The sequence below is a fragment of the Pipistrellus kuhlii genome, unplaced genomic scaffold, assembly GCF_014108245.1.
Source record: "Pipistrellus kuhlii isolate mPipKuh1 unplaced genomic scaffold, mPipKuh1.p scaffold_m20_p_13, whole genome shotgun sequence".
Classification (NCBI taxonomy): domain Eukaryota; kingdom Metazoa; phylum Chordata; class Mammalia; order Chiroptera; family Vespertilionidae; genus Pipistrellus; species Pipistrellus kuhlii.
The window spans coordinates 47,245,598-47,262,488 of record NW_023425438.1 but is presented as its reverse complement, the minus strand read 5'-3'; the positions used below and the strand labels follow the sequence as shown (position 1 = coordinate 47,262,488).

At 46.7% G+C, this 16,891-nt stretch overlaps 2 protein-coding genes across 7 annotated transcripts in view; one reads left to right on the top strand and one right to left on the bottom strand.

The window, feature by feature from the left end:
* REEP1 (receptor accessory protein 1) overlaps window positions 1-4,438 on the top strand; it is an 86,361-nt gene extending 81,923 nt beyond the window's left edge. For all 6 annotated transcript variants that reach the window (XM_036435952.2, XM_036435950.2, XM_036435951.2 and 3 more), the window contains one exon: window positions 1,540-4,438. In XM_036435952.2, coding sequence (XP_036291845.1) covers window positions 1,540-1,550 — 11 coding nt within the window. In that variant the 3' untranslated portion in view covers window positions 1,551-4,438. The remainder of the gene's footprint in view (window positions 1-1,539) is intronic.
* Window positions 4,439-7,534: 3,096 nt separating this feature from the next.
* MRPL35 (mitochondrial ribosomal protein L35) lies at window positions 7,535-16,254 on the bottom strand. The gene is made up of 4 exons (XM_036435953.1): window positions 16,144-16,254; window positions 12,140-12,329; window positions 11,318-11,462; window positions 7,535-7,863 (listed from the first exon to the last, which is right to left on the bottom strand). Exons 1-4 carry the CDS (start codon window positions 16,184-16,186, stop codon window positions 7,675-7,677), a joined length of 567 nt encoding a protein of 188 aa, XP_036291846.1. The 5' UTR covers window positions 16,187-16,254; the 3' UTR covers window positions 7,535-7,674.
* Between the last annotated feature and the right edge of the window lie 637 nt (window positions 16,255-16,891).

Below are 16,891 nucleotides of genomic sequence, written 5' to 3'. Positions count from 1 at the left end.
CAGGAGATGGGATAGTGTGTTTTTAATTGGTTTATGTTTTTAAAATAAACCTCTGTAAGTGAAAAGCAATCCAAATGAGTGTTTCGGGGGGAAGAAGAACTCAGAACATGCTATTTGACAAGGTTTTATAAACACGTTAGCTTGTTTATCACTGTATCTCCAGATTCAGCACAGAGCCTGGTACAAAGCGGATGTCCCATAAAGTGTTATTAAAGGGACACAGCTTGGTATGTGAGCTGCTGCCAGTTGTAGATGTGGATGGGCTTTGGCAGGAGGGCCAAGCCGAGAGCCTCCTGAGCCTCGCTCAGCCTTGGCTCAGGTGCAGGCCTGGCAGCACTGGGGGCCCCCCGAGTCTTCCTCTCGGCCCCTCTCCTATTGCCCTCTGCTGGGTCTGCGGCCTGAGGATCCATCCGTCTGAGGCCGCTGGGAGCGCCTGTCCGTGAGGCCCAGACAGGAAATGCACCGGGAGTTTCCCCTGCACACACACCAGCCCTTGTGGGTCCGTTCACACTGGGACTGGTCAGAAGCCCGCAGGGTGGGGTCCATCAGATTCTGCTCCACGGCGGGCCGGGCCACGTGGAAGTAGAGGTTTTAGTAAAGGAGCTCTGGGTTTGGACACCGCTCGCTCGCGGAGTCCATTACGGCCTGGGAAGCCGTGGGGAGCGTGCCAAACTTTAGGGCCCGAGGGTTTTATTTTTTAAAAGCTGCACAAGCCGCTCTGCCTTCAGCAGCCTGAGGCAGATCGCTGAACGGGTCACTGTGTTCTCGCTGCTGTAAGGTCCTGACCCCAGTGCCCACCGGGCACGGAGCCGCTCTGGGGACCTGACAGGACCTGCCCTCGGAGGTGGGGGGGGGAGATCGAGGGGGGAACAGAGCTAGCACCCCTGCCCAGGTGCAGAGCCCCCCTTGTCCTCTCGTGTGGGAGCCACTGTGAGAACAGAGGGGGTGACGGTCCTGGCGGTGTGATGGGCCTGGGGAGGGGTTCAGGAGTGACCTTTGGGGCTGGGTCGTACAGGGGACCAGAAATAGCAGGAGGGAGGGGGAGGGGGCTTCTGGTGGAAGGAGAGCTGCGAAGGACAGTGTCTGCAGATAAAGGAGAGTGCAGGGCAGGCAGACGGGCGGAGTGAACCCCGCGAGTGCTAGGCTGGGAGAAAACTCTACATTTAAAGACAGTGTTTCCCTCTGTTGTGTGGTTTGCCATGAATTAAAGGATTTCCCAGCCAAAGGGGACCGGAAACCTGGTGGTGGGAATGTTGAGCCCGCACTGAGAAACGTGGCTCCAGAGGAAATCACAAAGCGGGCAGGCTGGGAGGGGCTCTCTCTGCTGAGTCACTCCTTCAGGTCCGAGGCAGAAACCGGACAGAGGCCTCATCCTTCGCTGGGGAGAGCACGAGGGGCCGCCTGGCCTTCCCGGGGCGCAGCTGGGAGGGCCCGGCCCAGCCTGGGCCCCGGGACTCTGCTCACACAGCCCGGCCGGCGCCGGCCCCACCAGCCCCGTTCACGCTCGGTGAGAGCTGCCTCTGTCTGCTTCCTCGCCAGGCACCGCCTAGACTCCTCCGCTCTCGCTTCAGGAAGAAAAGTACCTCATCCTCAGCCACTGAAACCACATGAGTGAGATGAGCCAACAGCACCGGACACACCGAACGTTCCTCCTCTGCCTTAAGAGCTACCCACTGACAACACGGCGTCTGCGAGCTGGTGTGCTGTGTGCGGCCTCACAGACATGGCCTTTTCTCCCTCCCCTTTTAGGGTAGTTTCCTCCTTTTCTTTGTGTTGCTGGGAAAGGCTACAGGGAAGGTAGTGTTTGGGGCGGGGGGTGGCGGGTGACCCTGTCTTCTGAGGTTCGTGATTTTCCACAATCGGGTTGTCACTGCAGACAGCAGTGTTTATGGAAACACGAGAACATCCCCCCACTGCTGAGATGTACATTTGTAATTTATTTGTTGCATACTTCCTTTCCAGTCCTGTAAATGCAAACAAAGCCATTTTTTTAAACTGTGTTTTGTTCTCGGTACTAATACTTTGGACTACAGTGTACATATGTATGGCTTTTGGCTTCATATGAGGGACTTGCAAGGGCTGCCAGAGGGTCTGATAAAACAGAAGTTTAAAACCTGTTTCTGACTCTAGAGCACATCGTAGACTGTGCTTAGAAAGCTTCCAGATAAACTCGGGTCCACGTCCCTGTCCCTGTCCCCGCGGAGGCCGGTCCCTGCGCTCAGACGGCGGCTCTGTCCCAAGGTCAGGGCGCGGGGAGGAGTCCGGGACACAGCCGGTGAGGAGTCCCAGGAAGCTCCTCCTCCCTGGGGCTCAGGGGGAGGAGCTTCCGCAGCCTTTCGGGGAAGGGAGAGGATGGGGGCTCACCCGTGGGAACAATCCTTCGCCGTGGTGAGGAGCCGTTGTGAATGTCTCAGCACTTCCTGAAGGACTCTTCCTCCGCCAGAGTAATGCGCTGTGCCCTGCCTCCCCCGGCAGAGGGGCTTACGCTGCGGGCGCCTTCTTCCAGAGCAGTCAGCAGAAACACCACCTGCCAAACGATGCAACACCGAGCCGTGCTCCCAGGCGAGTGCTGAGACCCACCCCGAGGCGCCCGTGTCACAGCCAGAGGGCGGGAGAGGCCGAGACCTTTAGGATGTGACTTGCTGCTCAGCCCCTCCCACCCGCTCCCCTCCTGGCCTGTGCAGTGTGAACGAGAGGGAAGTCGCAGGCTCCTGGGCAGGCCAGGTCTCAGTGGGCATTTCCTCCAGGCCCGATGGCTTAGGAGAACAGCACACCGGCCAGGGGGGCGGCTTCCTGCTTAGGAACTTTGTCAGGAAAGACGGATCTGGATTAAGTAGTATTTTGGCCCGAGGTAGCTGCTCTCCCCTCAGAGCTGAACCTAAAGGCAGGTGTGTGTTTGTGCGTGGAGCTGGTGTTCTCTCTCGGTGTAATGCATGCAGTGGTCCCACCCCTGTTATTTACAGCACCTGGATCGTGTTTGTCCGTAGATGTGCCCTGAAGACTAGACAGGTTAGTGTTACCCACCACACAGAACTTCCCGCCACCAGCCGTCAGCGCCCCAGGTAGAGGCTGCTCTGCTCACCCCCGAGCCGTGGCTGGTGGGACGGCATCGGCCGGCTTCCCCAGGACACACTGGCAGCGTCCCCGCCCTCAGCGGCTTCTACTTGAAGTTCACTGTTACCAGACTTGCATATTTAAATCCCTTTCCCCCATCATTACTCTGAGGGTGACTTTGTAATTTACAAAAAGGGTTTAGGAAAATAAACCTAAAAACAAATTTGTAATTCAGACGACACCCGGAAGCTGTCTGTACACGGTCTGTGCCTCACACCCACTAGGATCTGCTTAGGGAAGACAGAAAGTCTGTTTCCTCCTCACTGAGTAGCTGCAGACACAGGAGCCATGTACGCTTCGGTCCGTATCTGTTAGCTGGGAGTGTCCAGGATCATCAGAAACGAGTGCGTAAAAAGCTTCATGTAAGCAGCTCCCCCCTTCTTCCCCCCCTTCCCCAAATAATGCCTGTAGCAGCAGAGGTTAGAATTCCAATGTGAGCAAGCTAGATTTTCACTATTTTGCGATGGACAGTTTTAACAAGTACAGACCGTCAAGTTTGCACTTACCTATGCCAAAAACGAATTCCAAGCGCTCTCCTCTCAGACATACTTCTCATTCAAGATTTAAAGATACAAAGCTATCCAAACTGCTGTCTTAATGTAAATGTAACTACTTTTCCTCCCTGTGTTGATTAGAGAGTTGGTTTCTCTCTTAGAAACACTCATTGTACAACTGAGACTGTCATTTCTGGCAAAACGTGTTTACTTCTCCGGCCAGTTGTTCTGTTGGTGTGTGGACTGACATAAAATGTGAACGCCTCAAAGTGTACATGTGGTGGCCCGGTGGTCGGTCTCGAGGACATAACGAAACGTTTTCACTCTGCTGGTATAGACACAGCTGTTTACAAAATGCTGGCTCAGAAGTCTGTCCCTGTCATTGTCATGTAATAGTTTTTGGTTTAGTTGCCATTGAAAACCTGGTCTGTTTCTGAGCAGTGGTGGGTGTTGAGTCCTGACCCCTCCTGGCCGTGAACAGCCTGCTCGTCTCGCTGGATCTGAGTGTGTGTTCCCCGCAGAAGCTCCGTGTTTGTGGTGACAGTGCTTGTCCACGTGACCGCCTCGGCACCGCCCTCGTTCTTCCCCTCGTGCAGTATTTGAACCGGTGAAGGGCGAGCTCCGCTCACACAGCCGCCGTGTCGGCCTGTGACTGTGCGTCCTCCCCCCGTTAGTCCTGTAGACCCTAGAGAACGCTCTGTAATAAAACAGCAAACCGGACTGCGCGTCAAGGGGCGTAAAGCCCCAGGATTCCCAAGGCTGATGTTCTGCTGTTTTGTTCTGCTTGGTATATACCTTGAATAAAGTCTTAACAGTTTTCTTTTAAAAAACACCTTTGTACTGTCGGGCTTATGAGGAAAGAGAAAATGCTTGTAATAAAAACGTGAAAGAAAACAAACGTGGGAGGCAGCAGGGACTAGGAGCTGAGCGCTCACCAGTAACATGCGTGCGCCTGGGGCTCTGGCCTGAGCCCACGCCCAGGACTGCCGCGAGGAACACATTCAACGGCACCAGTGTTGTGAAAACCAGGTGGCCACATGAATAAATCTGGTAGCCGGTTTGCTGTACGTGTTTAAAGGTCGCCGTGGAAACTGGGTAGCTCTGAAACTAGGGTACCAGTTCAGCTGGAAGGCCTGTCGTTTTTTCCTTTGGAACCAGTGTCCTCACTCGCAGGCCGGAGGGTGGTGCGTGTGGAGGCGGCTGGGGGTGCGCACCACTGCAGCCTGGCCTTTAACACACGGCCCGGCCCCCGCACTTCCCTGGGCGGTCGCAAAGACAGGGAAACGACGTGTGAAATGTCGGAATGAACACCTGCTTTGCTTCCAGTCCTCCGCCGCACACGGCTGGCACGGGCACCGCGAAGCGTGACGGCAGGAGAGGCAGCGAGAAGTCCAGGAGGAAGATGGAGAGGTGGACGGGCTGAAAACCCGTACTCATTTACGGAGCCACGTCCAGGTGAAGAAGTGACAGAAACTTAAGAACTGACTCGGTGCAGTGTCATGAAGTAGCTAGTATTTACAATGCTAGATTATATCGATAGTAATTAGGTATTCATTTTCATTTAGGTACTGATTTTCACGTTGTTAGAAGACTCAGGAAAATACACAGGATTCCAAGGAGTTAGGCCTGGGTTCTGAGTGACTTATTAGTTGTGCTTTGGGTTACTTATTAACTTTCTATAAGATTCAGTGTCCTCAAATCTAAACTAGGGGTAAATAACAACTCCTTGCAAGGCTGGTATGAGGATTAGCAGCGTTGTAGATGCTCGCCCATCCCTATCCAACAAAACAAAAGCTACATACATGACAGTCCCTTCCCCAGAAGCGTTCACTGCCGGCCCTCCCCTTCCATCCTCTGGACGCCCAGGCCTGCCTGCGTCCTTGTCTGGACGCCCAGACCCGGAGGAGAAACCAAAGTGCTCTAGGCCACAGGCACCCCAGCCGCCTGCACACGCACCGCCCTCTGGCCTGCGAGTGAGGACACAGGTTCCAAAGGAAAACGACAGGCCTTCCAGCTGAACTGGTACCCTAGTTTCAGAGCTACCCAGTTTCGATGGCGAGCTTTAAACATGTAAAGCAAACAGACTACCAGATTTATTCATGTGATCACCTGGTTTTCAAAACACCCTGTCCACATCTGCACTGGAGAAGTCAAGGAGGCAGAGGTTGGTGAGTCTCTCTCTGAAGCCCCTTCGGGCACGGCCTCCCCCCTCCCCCGGAGGCAGGAGCCAGAGGCGGGGATGCCCAGGAGCCTTGTCGGTGGATTTCTGAGGGAGTGAAAGCCCATCAAAGCAGAATGCCATTCCACGCACCAGGCTCTTACCTCACCTCGGCTCGCATGTCTGTTCTTTATTACTTAATCCCATACACAGATGCACTGGCCGTCCAGTTTTAGAATTCGATTGTCACCCCTTTTCCTTTTAACGAACACACAATTTCAAAGAATTCCTCTACTGATCCTGCCATGACATGTCACAGGATTTCAATTTGGTTATCTTTCCCCTTAGTAACAAGAGAGGACCTTCGTCCTATCATCAGCTACTAAAGGATTTGAAGCAGTAAATAATGGTTTGTCAATCAGGCAAAGTGCTATTGTTTGAAAATGCTTTCCCCCAAAAAAGAAAATTCTTTCCAGATGATTCTGATGGGCGAGCTGAGAACCACTGCCCCAGACCTGATGGGTCAACTTCTTACCTGACCCGCTTCACATGAGAAAAGCTTAACGCCTGCGTCATCTCTAAAAGGACTGAGAAGGCTCCTTCCCCTTAGTCTTACAGTGTACCTTTGGGAAAAGTTTATCCTCACAATTAAAAATATGAAGTCTCAAGTGGATAAACTAACTTTTAAAAAACACAGCGTCTTTCAACTTGTGAGTAAAAAGTGTCTATCTTCATTTGTACAGCACTTCTGTTTCACGAATGGGCATACTGATAGGCTATTTCATTTGCTCTTCTCTATAAAAAATACTGCTCCAATAAACTACGTGAGATCGCTGTGAACAGTGAACCGAGCATATTAGGTGTTACCTCCCGTGCTCACCTCTGAGTGAGACTGCCCTCGTGATTACTTTGTGCTCCGCATGAATTGCTAGCGCAGCCAAGTGAGCCAGTGCTCCTGGCCTAAGAACAGCCAATCCCTGCACTGTTTGCGACCGGAGATGAGACCTGGTGGTAAAGATAAGCTGGCAGTTAAGAGCTCTTGGCAGTTAGAGACAGGACTTGAGGGTCATGATGTAGAAAGGAAGCAGAAACTAAGAGTAAGCAAAAGCTGTGACTGACAAGTTGGCGAGTAGAGAGAGAATGGAGCCTATAATCTATAAAGAACTGAAACATATGGCGGACCCCAAGCCTAAGGATCCACCCTTCCCTGCTGCTCAGCTCCTGGAGGTGCCTCCAATCCAGCTCCCCACACCCATGAGTGCTCTTCCCGAGGCTGGAAGTGGGTTGAGTTCTGGGTGGGAGATGGAGGTGGGGTGTGGTTCCTGAGTTCCTAGGCATGTGTCCTTGAAAATGAGGTCACACTGCTTGAACTCTCTTTTTAGCTTTAGAATCTTATGTCTGTCCTAACCTGAGATTTTTTTGTAACAAAATAAGCCCAATTGGAACTAGTTAAGCCATTACCATTTGTTAAAAGTAACCAATAATTTTTTTTTTTAAATATATTTTATTGATTTTGTACAGAGAGGAAAGGAGAGAGACAGAGAGCCAGAAACATCGATGAGAGAGAGTCATCGATCAGCTGCCTCCTGCACACCCCCCACCGGGGATCCGCCCGCAACCAAGGTACATGCCCTTGACTGGAATCGAACCCGGGACCCTTCAGTCCCCAAGCTGACGCTCTATCCATTGAGCCAAACCGGTCCCGGCAAAAGTAACCAATAATTTTAAACTTTTATTTCCCTGAACAAAGCTGGGAATGTTTAAGCCATTACATTTTAAAACTGATAAGTTTAATGTTGGTACTACGTTTCCATATCAGTTAGTGCATCAACTCTTACATTCACTTTTGCAAAGACATCATGAACCCAGAGATGCACATCCAGTAACGGGAGTCACAGCGCTTCCGGCCTACACTTTCAGGTTTGTGCGGTCATGGTAATTCTGGTAAGGATCGTCAGCGTACCAGTTTCGCCTCTTCCAGAAAGACGTCGTCATTTTATCTAAGAGTTTACTCTGGGTTTTATTGCAGAACACAAATTCCCTCAGGCGCTTTTTCCTTGCAGACGTCTTCTTCCATAATTTTTTCTTATAACCAGCCTGTTAGATGATATTACAAGGACATTTAAAATGAATTAGCTTTATTACTCATGGTTTATGGGCCCAATGGCAACACAGACTGATTTTCATTGGGGCTGGTATGTTTCTCAGAAAGATGTGATTCTCAATGGGGGTAGAGAAAGCATGTGTAGTTCGAAAAAGAAATATTAATAGAAAATAAAGTTAAATGAATCTATGTGCCTGGTGAAGTACAGGGTAATGATAGATAATAGCTTACTTTATATGCATTACTTTATCTCTAACAATCTTCAACAACATACCATTATTCTCATTTTACAAATTAAAGAGAAATAGCTACTGATTAAAAAAGTTATGTAGCAGACTGAGGTCAGAGTTCTTAGGCATACACTGCTTTTTTTTTTATTATTGATTTTTTTACACAGAGGAAGGGAGAGGGATAGAGAGCCAGAAACGTTGGAGAGAGAAACATCGACCAGCCGCCTCCTGCACACCCCCCACCGGGGATGTGCCCGCAACCAACGTACATGTCCTTGACCGGAATCGAACCCGGGACCTTTCAGTCCGCAGGCCGATGCTCTACCACTGAGCCAAACCGGTTTCAGCGGCATACACTACTTTTATTCCTAAAGTGGAGGAGCATGAAAGGCATACCAGCTAGGTTGATAACATTTATGTTCTTTTAAGGGGCCAAGTATTATAAGGACCAAGAAGCACAATCCTTAAATATATTTATTCTTTCCACACACTAAGGACCAATTTCTGTAGTAAATACTTTTGTAAGGAATAATGAATTCAGTAAAACTATTACTAGGAGTGGTGAAGGAATGGTTAGCCCATGTTTAACCCAGAACTGTCATAAATGTATTATTTATTTTGAAGAATTAATTTCTGAAGAAACAGAAAATTAGGTCGCATATAAAAACCATAATCATAGCCTGTTTAAACTAGAAGAGACCATAGGCCACCACGGTTAATGTTTGACTAAAACCACAGAGTAATGTACAGGGGAGGGGAGATGAGAACCCATGCTATGTGTAAGAGTCCTTGGGTCCTTTTAAGCCGAGCGCTACTAACTGAACAAAACCGTAGCTCTTTGCTAAGAAGGTGCCTTGGGTTCTGACAAGTCTCCAGGTCACCACTGTAACCAGCAAGTTCCATAGTACAGTGATGCTCAGAAAGCAGTTAAGATGCCTGGCCGGTGTGGCTCAATTCCTGGTCAGGGCATATGCCTGGGTTGTGTCTTGATACCCAGTAGGGGGTGTGCAGAACCAATCAATGATTCTCTCTCATCATGGATGTTTCTATTTTCTCTCTCTCTCTCTCTTCCTCTCTGAAATCAATAAAAATACATTAAAAAAAGAAATAAAAGATTAGTTAAGAGTTCTGGTTTTAAAATGCCAGAGATTAGGTTTTACTACTCATTGATTACTACTTAAAATTGAAAGATTCAAATCAAAATCCTCATATTTGTATAATAATTTTGTAGTTTGCAAGCCAAACTGGGTCCCTGTGGATCTCTGACTTACAACTAATTTGCTGTCCTAGCCATCACCTCCAGTATCATTCGAAGACTATTCTGTGGAATGCAACCAAGTGAAAACACTTGAAACATTAAGCAACCTCTAGGTTCAGAAATGGAAGGAGAGAATAAACAACAAAAATTAGGGTACTGGATGGAACTGTCCCACAGAACATTTTTTTTTTTTTACACATTAGTGTCTATTAATCTGACCAGATTTGTTATTTTCCTCTTAAAATTATTTTGCTGAAACAGGTCATTCTGCATGTGGAATACTCTGGGGCCCTGAGTGGGGACTAGAAGTTGTGGCTGGGGAATTTGATCAGGTCCCCCATAACAACATGGTCTCAGGTCTCAATAAAAGGGGCATGGGAGGCAAATAAAACCACCCATTTCATTTGATCTAGGGTCAGATGAGGACCTGGAAATAATTAGTAGGATAGAAGGGAGAGTAAATGTTTCTAATGGTCCAAATTTTCAAAATTCAGAACTATAATATTAGCTCAACTACTTAGTTCACGTACTTGGATTACATGAATATTTATCGACTAGTGAAGGAAAGTACCCCAGTACTGTTCCAGTGGAGAAATGAGCTGCCAATCAACCTATTCACGTACAAATTTAGGGTTGTTTATGACATAGGGGATAATCCTTTCAACATATCAGATAGTGACAAAGTCCTACCAATTGTTTACTTTTATAGGGAAGCAAATTTAAAAAATATATATATTTTATTGATTTTTTTTACAGAGAGGAAGAGAGAGGGATAGAGAATTGGAAACATCGATGAGAGAGAATCATTGATCAGCTGCCTCCTGCACACCCCCTACTAGCGATGTGCCCGCAACTAAAGTACATGCCTTTGTCCGGAATCAAACCTGGGACCTTTCAGTCCGCAGGCTGAAGCTCTATCTATTGAGCCAAACTGGTTTCGGCTTAGGGAAGCAAATTTTTATCTTTAAAGAATCACTGGTTAACTTCCAAATAATAAAAGGAAGTTAGGATTTGAATACTGTAGTTATCAAAACTCAAAGGTGGTTTTACAAAACTCTGGTAGTCTGCTGGTTTCTAACGATCAGTTACTGTTTCCATGAATAAGGACATCAACAAAAAAGCCCTCGTCATGCTCACAACACTCTGTGGGGAGGACAGAGCAGTAACAATTTGTCAGGCTCCTTCGAGGCTGTGGTCTGTGGCCAGAGCAAGTCCCAGAGTTCTGACTGATATGGTCCTCAATTACCCTCACCAACAGAAAAACACATATATAGTTAAAAAAAAAAAAAAAAAGTGGCCGAAGCCGGTTTGGCTCAGTGGGTAGATAGAGCGTCGGTCTGCGGACTGAAAGGTCCTGGGTTCGATTCTGGTCAAGGGCATGTACATTGGTTGAGGGCACATCCCCGGTAGAAGGTGTGCAGGAGGCAGCTGGTCGATGTTTCTCTCTCATCGACGTTTCTAGCTATCTCTCTCCCTTCCTCTCTGTAAAAAAATCAATAAAATATATTTTAAAAAAAAGTGTATGTGGGGTTAATGTTCTGCCATAAAGATCAAGCCTGGAGAACCCAATTCAAGGTGGCTGATGGGCTGAAAGCTCCTCAGTCCCCAAATCTGAGCCACGTGAGTCAGTCCTGCTGCAGCCTCCTCTGATAGAATCTCTAGGGTTACACTGAGCCTCCCCACAGAGTAACCCCTAGGTACGCCAGGCACGTGAGAGACCTGAGACGAACCTGTCCTACACCGAAGACTTCCACCACTGTGCATGATGCTTATGAACGTTTAAACGTGTTTCCCTCACATGGATTCACTTACACAAAGTGATGCCTGCCAAGCCAGTGCTTAAGCCCTGCAACAGCGATTGGTAAGGTGGGAGATCTTATGTCAATGAACAGGCTGAACTTGGCTTCATTTTAATCTGCTCACACTCCTTTTTCAATCAAATAACAGTCGAAGACCCACCTTCCTCCTCAGCCAAAGGCCGGAATGAAGCCGGAGAAACCTGTAGATGACAGCTTTCACAGTCTTCCTCTTGCCTTTGCGTCCACTGTAGTACGTCACAGTTCTGGCCGGTGGCTTCAGGGCATTGGGAAGCAGAGGGGCCACTCTAAAACATATTTTAAAATTTTAACTCAGCAGTAAGAATGATTAAGTGAGAAAATCCATTTCTATGCTTAGAAATAAGTAAAGTGGTTCCACTGGAACACAGCTGACTTTTAGTATCCATTGTTTCTTCCAAAGGTCCAAGAATGTATGCATAAATAAGAACAGCAACTATCATCAACTTGCATGTCAGACTGTCATCTACCCTCTCAACTCCTAGGAGAGAACTGATTCTATTATATTTCAATCGCCTGATTTCTAATCCACCTGCCCCCTAGATTATCACCTCCTAAGGATTTCAAGGATTTGTTTATCTTTGTACACTTTCTGCCAAGTGCAGCACTAGGCAGCCAGGTGTGCTTAACCGAATGTTTGCCGACTGAATGAACACCACATGCAGCCCACCCTGGTAAGCTGGGCACCCACTCACCCTCCTCTCGCTGACAGCTTTCAGCCAGGAACCACACCTAGAACACTAGACTAGACGTGTGCTGTCTGATAGTCCCTGCTGCCGGCACACAGGCATGTGGATGTCAATCCTTTTCCCACTCCATCAAGCAGTCTATTCAACAAACTGCAGGCAGGTGCACCAGAGTATCATCTATTTCTAAGATGTCTTTGCAGGCATGAATATTTTAGAATTTTTGTCCAAAGGACCATGTTTACTGAAATATGCCATACCTACTGAGGATTGTTCCAGTATGCCCCCAGGCCAGGTTTCTGACAGATGTCATAAGTCTGGGCACAGAGGAAACAACTGGAGTCTGAATATGACAAAGATGTCGGGTGGTCAGTGCAGAACTAAGACGGGCATTCTTGGCACAGTTTCGATAGGCTGAAGACGCCAAAACATTCAGTGGTCGTAAGATTCCTGTAAAGATAGAAAACCACACATGCTTAATATGACACAACAAAATATGAATCCAGATATTTAAAATTAAATAATACGAAATTTTTAAAACAACTAAGTGTTATACATTATCAATGTGTCCTAAAGATTAGATTCACCTGTGGAGCTTTTTACCAACTTTATTAAGGTAAACTTACACACCAAAAAATTACCCATTTGTGTGCAACTTAATGCTTTTTAGTAGATTTAAAGTTGTGCAATCATCAGGATTCAGTCTGATGTGTCCTAGTTCTACGTTCAACAGTACAAAACAAAATATACATAACATGAATTCCCACCGCCAGATCTTACGCTCTGATGAGATAGAATCCTGCACAGAGGGCAACGGCAGGGCAGACACGAAAGTGGGACAACTGGCAGAAGGACGCACAGAAAACAGAAGAGGTACATGAACTCTCATCTAGAAAATGAACAGGCCATAAGAGGAAGAGGTACACAATCCAGGTAGGATAGAAAGCATGCAAAAACAAGGCTTAAACAGATATGAGCCTGGGGTGGGGACTGGACCTGCCACAGAAGCTGAGCACTGTGTGCCTGACTATACTGGAAATGGCAGGGGGAAGTAGTGGGAAATAGGGCGGACAGGTCAGAAGGCAGATATCATGAAGGGCCTAGATGGGTGGAGGCTCCTTTATCTGGGAGGCAACCAATCCATGTGTCTCTCTCACATCCATGTTTCCCTGTCTCACCCTCTCTCACCCTCCCGTCCACTCTCTTACCAAAAATCAATGGGAAAAATATCCTCTGGTTAGGATAAACAAAAAACAAACAAACAAAAAAACATTTAAAAATAAGCTGTCACATCACTTTTACGTGTTTCCAATGGAATCTAAGCAGTGAGCTGATTGATACCTATGTCATCTATGTCAAAAACACAAGGACAATAAATTCAAGTTGATGACAATAAGAATTTCTTTTCATCAAAAGATACTTAAAAAGGCAAGCCAAAGTGGGAAAAGACACTGGAAAACACAATTAAAGGGGAAAGTTCGCATATCTAGAATATATAAAGAACTATAAGTCAATAAGACAACTGAATAGAAAAATAGGCAACATATTTAAGTGGGTACTCATAAAAGAAATTTAAATGGCCAATACATATAGTGTAAAGATATTCAGGCTCATTACTAATCAGGTAAATGCTATTTAAGTATATTTTTATTGATTTTGTACAGAGAGGAAGGGAGAGAGATAGAGAGCAAAAGCATCGATGAGAGAGAGTCATCGACCAGCTGCCTCTTGCACACCCCCTACTGGGGATATGCCCGCAACCAAGGTACATGCCCTTGATCGGAATCGAACCCGTGTCCCTTCAGTTCCCAAGCCGACGCTCTATCCATTGAGCCAAACCGGTCTCGGCGGTAAATGCTATTTAAACCACAATGAGATATCACTAAATATATACCAGATTGACAAAAATTTCTAGGTCTAACAATACTAATTGTTAATGAGGATGTAAAGAATACAATGCTGGCCAAAACTGGTTTGGCTCAGTGGATAGAGCGTCGGCCTGCGGACTGAAGGGTCCCAGGTTGGATTCCCATCAAGGGCATGTACCTTGGTTATGGGCACATCCCCAGTAATGGGTGTGCAAGAGAAGAGGCAGCTGATCGATGATTCTCTCCCATTGATGCTTCTAACTCTCTATCCCTCTCTCTTCCTCTGTAAAAAATAAACACACACACACACACACACACACACACACACGGAAGGATTTTAAAAAAAAGAATACAATGCTGGGGTGACTTTAAATAAGCACATCACTGGCAGTATGAATATATATGTATACACACACACACTGATGCTGCGATTCTCCTAGTTTTATATGTACACACAGACACCTTAGAGAAACTCTGGCACTCATATAGCAGGACACAAGGTTAATCAGCTTTGTACCCAACTGTCCCAAACTGAAAACACCGAAATGCCTATCAATAGTAAAATGGGAGAATTGTGGGATAGTTTCATAGGAGACTATTATTTAGCAGCAATCAGCATGGACCAGAAGGTCACAGTTGGATTCCAGTCAAGGCACATGCACAAGTTGTGGGCTCCATCCCCAGTAGGGGGCGTGCAGGAGGCAACAGATCCATGATTCTCATCATTGATGTTTCTATCTCTCCCTCTCTCTCTTTTCCTCTCTGAAATCAATAAAAAATATATATATATTAAAAAATGCACAAATAGATGCTGAAACTATTACCAAAAAAAATAAGATAAGACAATAATAATGAGAATAGTGTTCTATTTGACAGGACTCTGACTGGGGAAGCTCACAGGGGTGCAGAAGAGGCTCTTGCTGTCAGTTTTCCGATGTTCGCTTTAGAGCTGTAGGCATTCCTTGCACACTGTGGGCTCCATTACCGACCACCACAATAAAACAAACACCACAATAAAGTCACACGAATTTTTTTGATTTCTCAGTGCATATAAAAGTTAGGTGATTATACTATAGTCTATTAAGTGCGCAATAGCATTGGTGTCTTAGAAATATATACATGTTAATTAAAAAATATTTTATTGTGAAAAAATACTAACCATCATCTGTGCCTGTTGGAAAAATGGAGTCAATAGACTTGCTCCACACAGAATTACCACAAATCTTTACTAAAAAAAAAAAAAAGCCCAGCTGGTGTGGCTTAGTATTTGAATCTCTACTTATGAACTGGGAGGTCACAGTTTGATTTCCGGTTAGGGCACTTGCCCACGTTGCACGCTGGATCCCCAATAGGAGTGTGCAGGAGGTGACCGGTCATCTCTCAACATTGATATTTCTACTTCCCTCTTTCTCTCCCTCTCCCTCACTCTCTGAAATAAATAAATAAATAGATAGATAGCAATATATACAAAGTGCAACAAAACCAGGCAGACCTGTATTTAAGCCATTCATGTATGTCACATACATTTTTTTGTTGTTTCACAAATTAAAAATAACCCATGTAAACAAACTCTTACGTGAATTGGAAATTTTACATCGTAGCTTTTAAAAATTATTTATTTTTATTGATTTTAGAGAGGGAGAGAGAATCATTGATCGGCAGCCTCCTGCACACGCCACACCTGGATGGAGCCCACGAGCCCCAAACCCCACAACCGGGCACGTACCCTGATTCGCATGGAACCGTGACCTCCTGGTTCATACATAGGTCGATGATCAACCACTGAGCCACGCCAAGCAGGCATCTTTTTTATTTCTATCCTTCCATAGAATTTTACTCTAATTTATTTTTTGTTAAAGTAATTTACTATAATCTTACCACATTTGAGTGATCTTTAACTTTTTGCAAAAGTCCTTATGCAACTAAATTAAGTTGCTTTTATTCCTGTCATCTCCCTCCTTCTAGAAATCCTTGAGCCTGTCCTTGCGCCGTGTCTGCGTGAAGGAAACAGCGCCATTCCCTGCACGTCTGTGCCTCTTCCACACCCCCATTCCTGAGCCCGCCACCATGCAGGCGCTTCGCTCCTCATTATCCCACTTCACAAAGCTCCGAGAAATCAGACAACTGTCGAGGTCAAAGGTCGCGAGAGCCCCCCTTTCCCTCCGTCCTTCTGGTTTGTTTTCTAAGGAAGGCGGAATGGCAGGAGCCCGTAAGAAAGTCAACTTCGGGACACGCAGGGACGAGAGGGTCCAAGAGTTTCGGACAACCCTCTGGTTTCAAATAACGAGACACCTTCCCCCCGCTTGTTCCTGTTAACTCCCACGTAACCACCCACTCCATGCAGCGCAGCCCCCTTCTGTGAAGGCAAGAATCGAGCGCGTTGCTTTCCCACTGACCTGACGCTACTCTCACCGCGCCTGCTAGAACGGGAGCCGCCATCTTGCCACACCGCCGTACGGCGGCCGCACTGGGTCTAAAAGAATCAGGGCGAAAGGGCGTTAAGGAAAACGAGGTGGAGTCAAGGAAGGGGGGGGGGGAAGAAACATTAAAGGGCTAGATCAACTTTTATTGAATGTCTTGTACTTGTCAGGCTGTTCTTCATCGTAGGCGAAGCATTACTGAGCATTTGATTGAAAAATATATTTAAAATACAGAACATAGCCCAGCCGATGTGGTTCAGTGGTTGAGCGTGGACCCATGCGTGGGAGGTCACCGGCCTCCCTCTCCTCTTCCTCCCTCTGGGAGGCGTGAAGGAGGCAGCTGATCCATGTTTCCCTCTAATCGATGTTTCTCTCTCTTTCTTTAAAAATAAATTTAAAATATTAAAAAAAATACATGATTATTTGCTATGATTGCACTTATATGTGGAATCAAAAGAACAAAATAAACTGGATGAATAAAATAGATCCAGAGACATAGAAGGATGGAACAGACTGTGGAATCTTAGAGGGAAGGCAGGGGTGGGGGCGGGGGTAAAGAAGGGATTAACCAAAGAATTTATATGCATATCCGCATAACCCATGGAAACAGATGGTGAAGAGGGGGGCAGTAGGTGCAGGCTAGATGAGGTTAAGGGGAGGAATAGGGGGACATCTGTAATACTTTCAGCAATAAAGATGAAAAAAAATAAAATACATGACACTT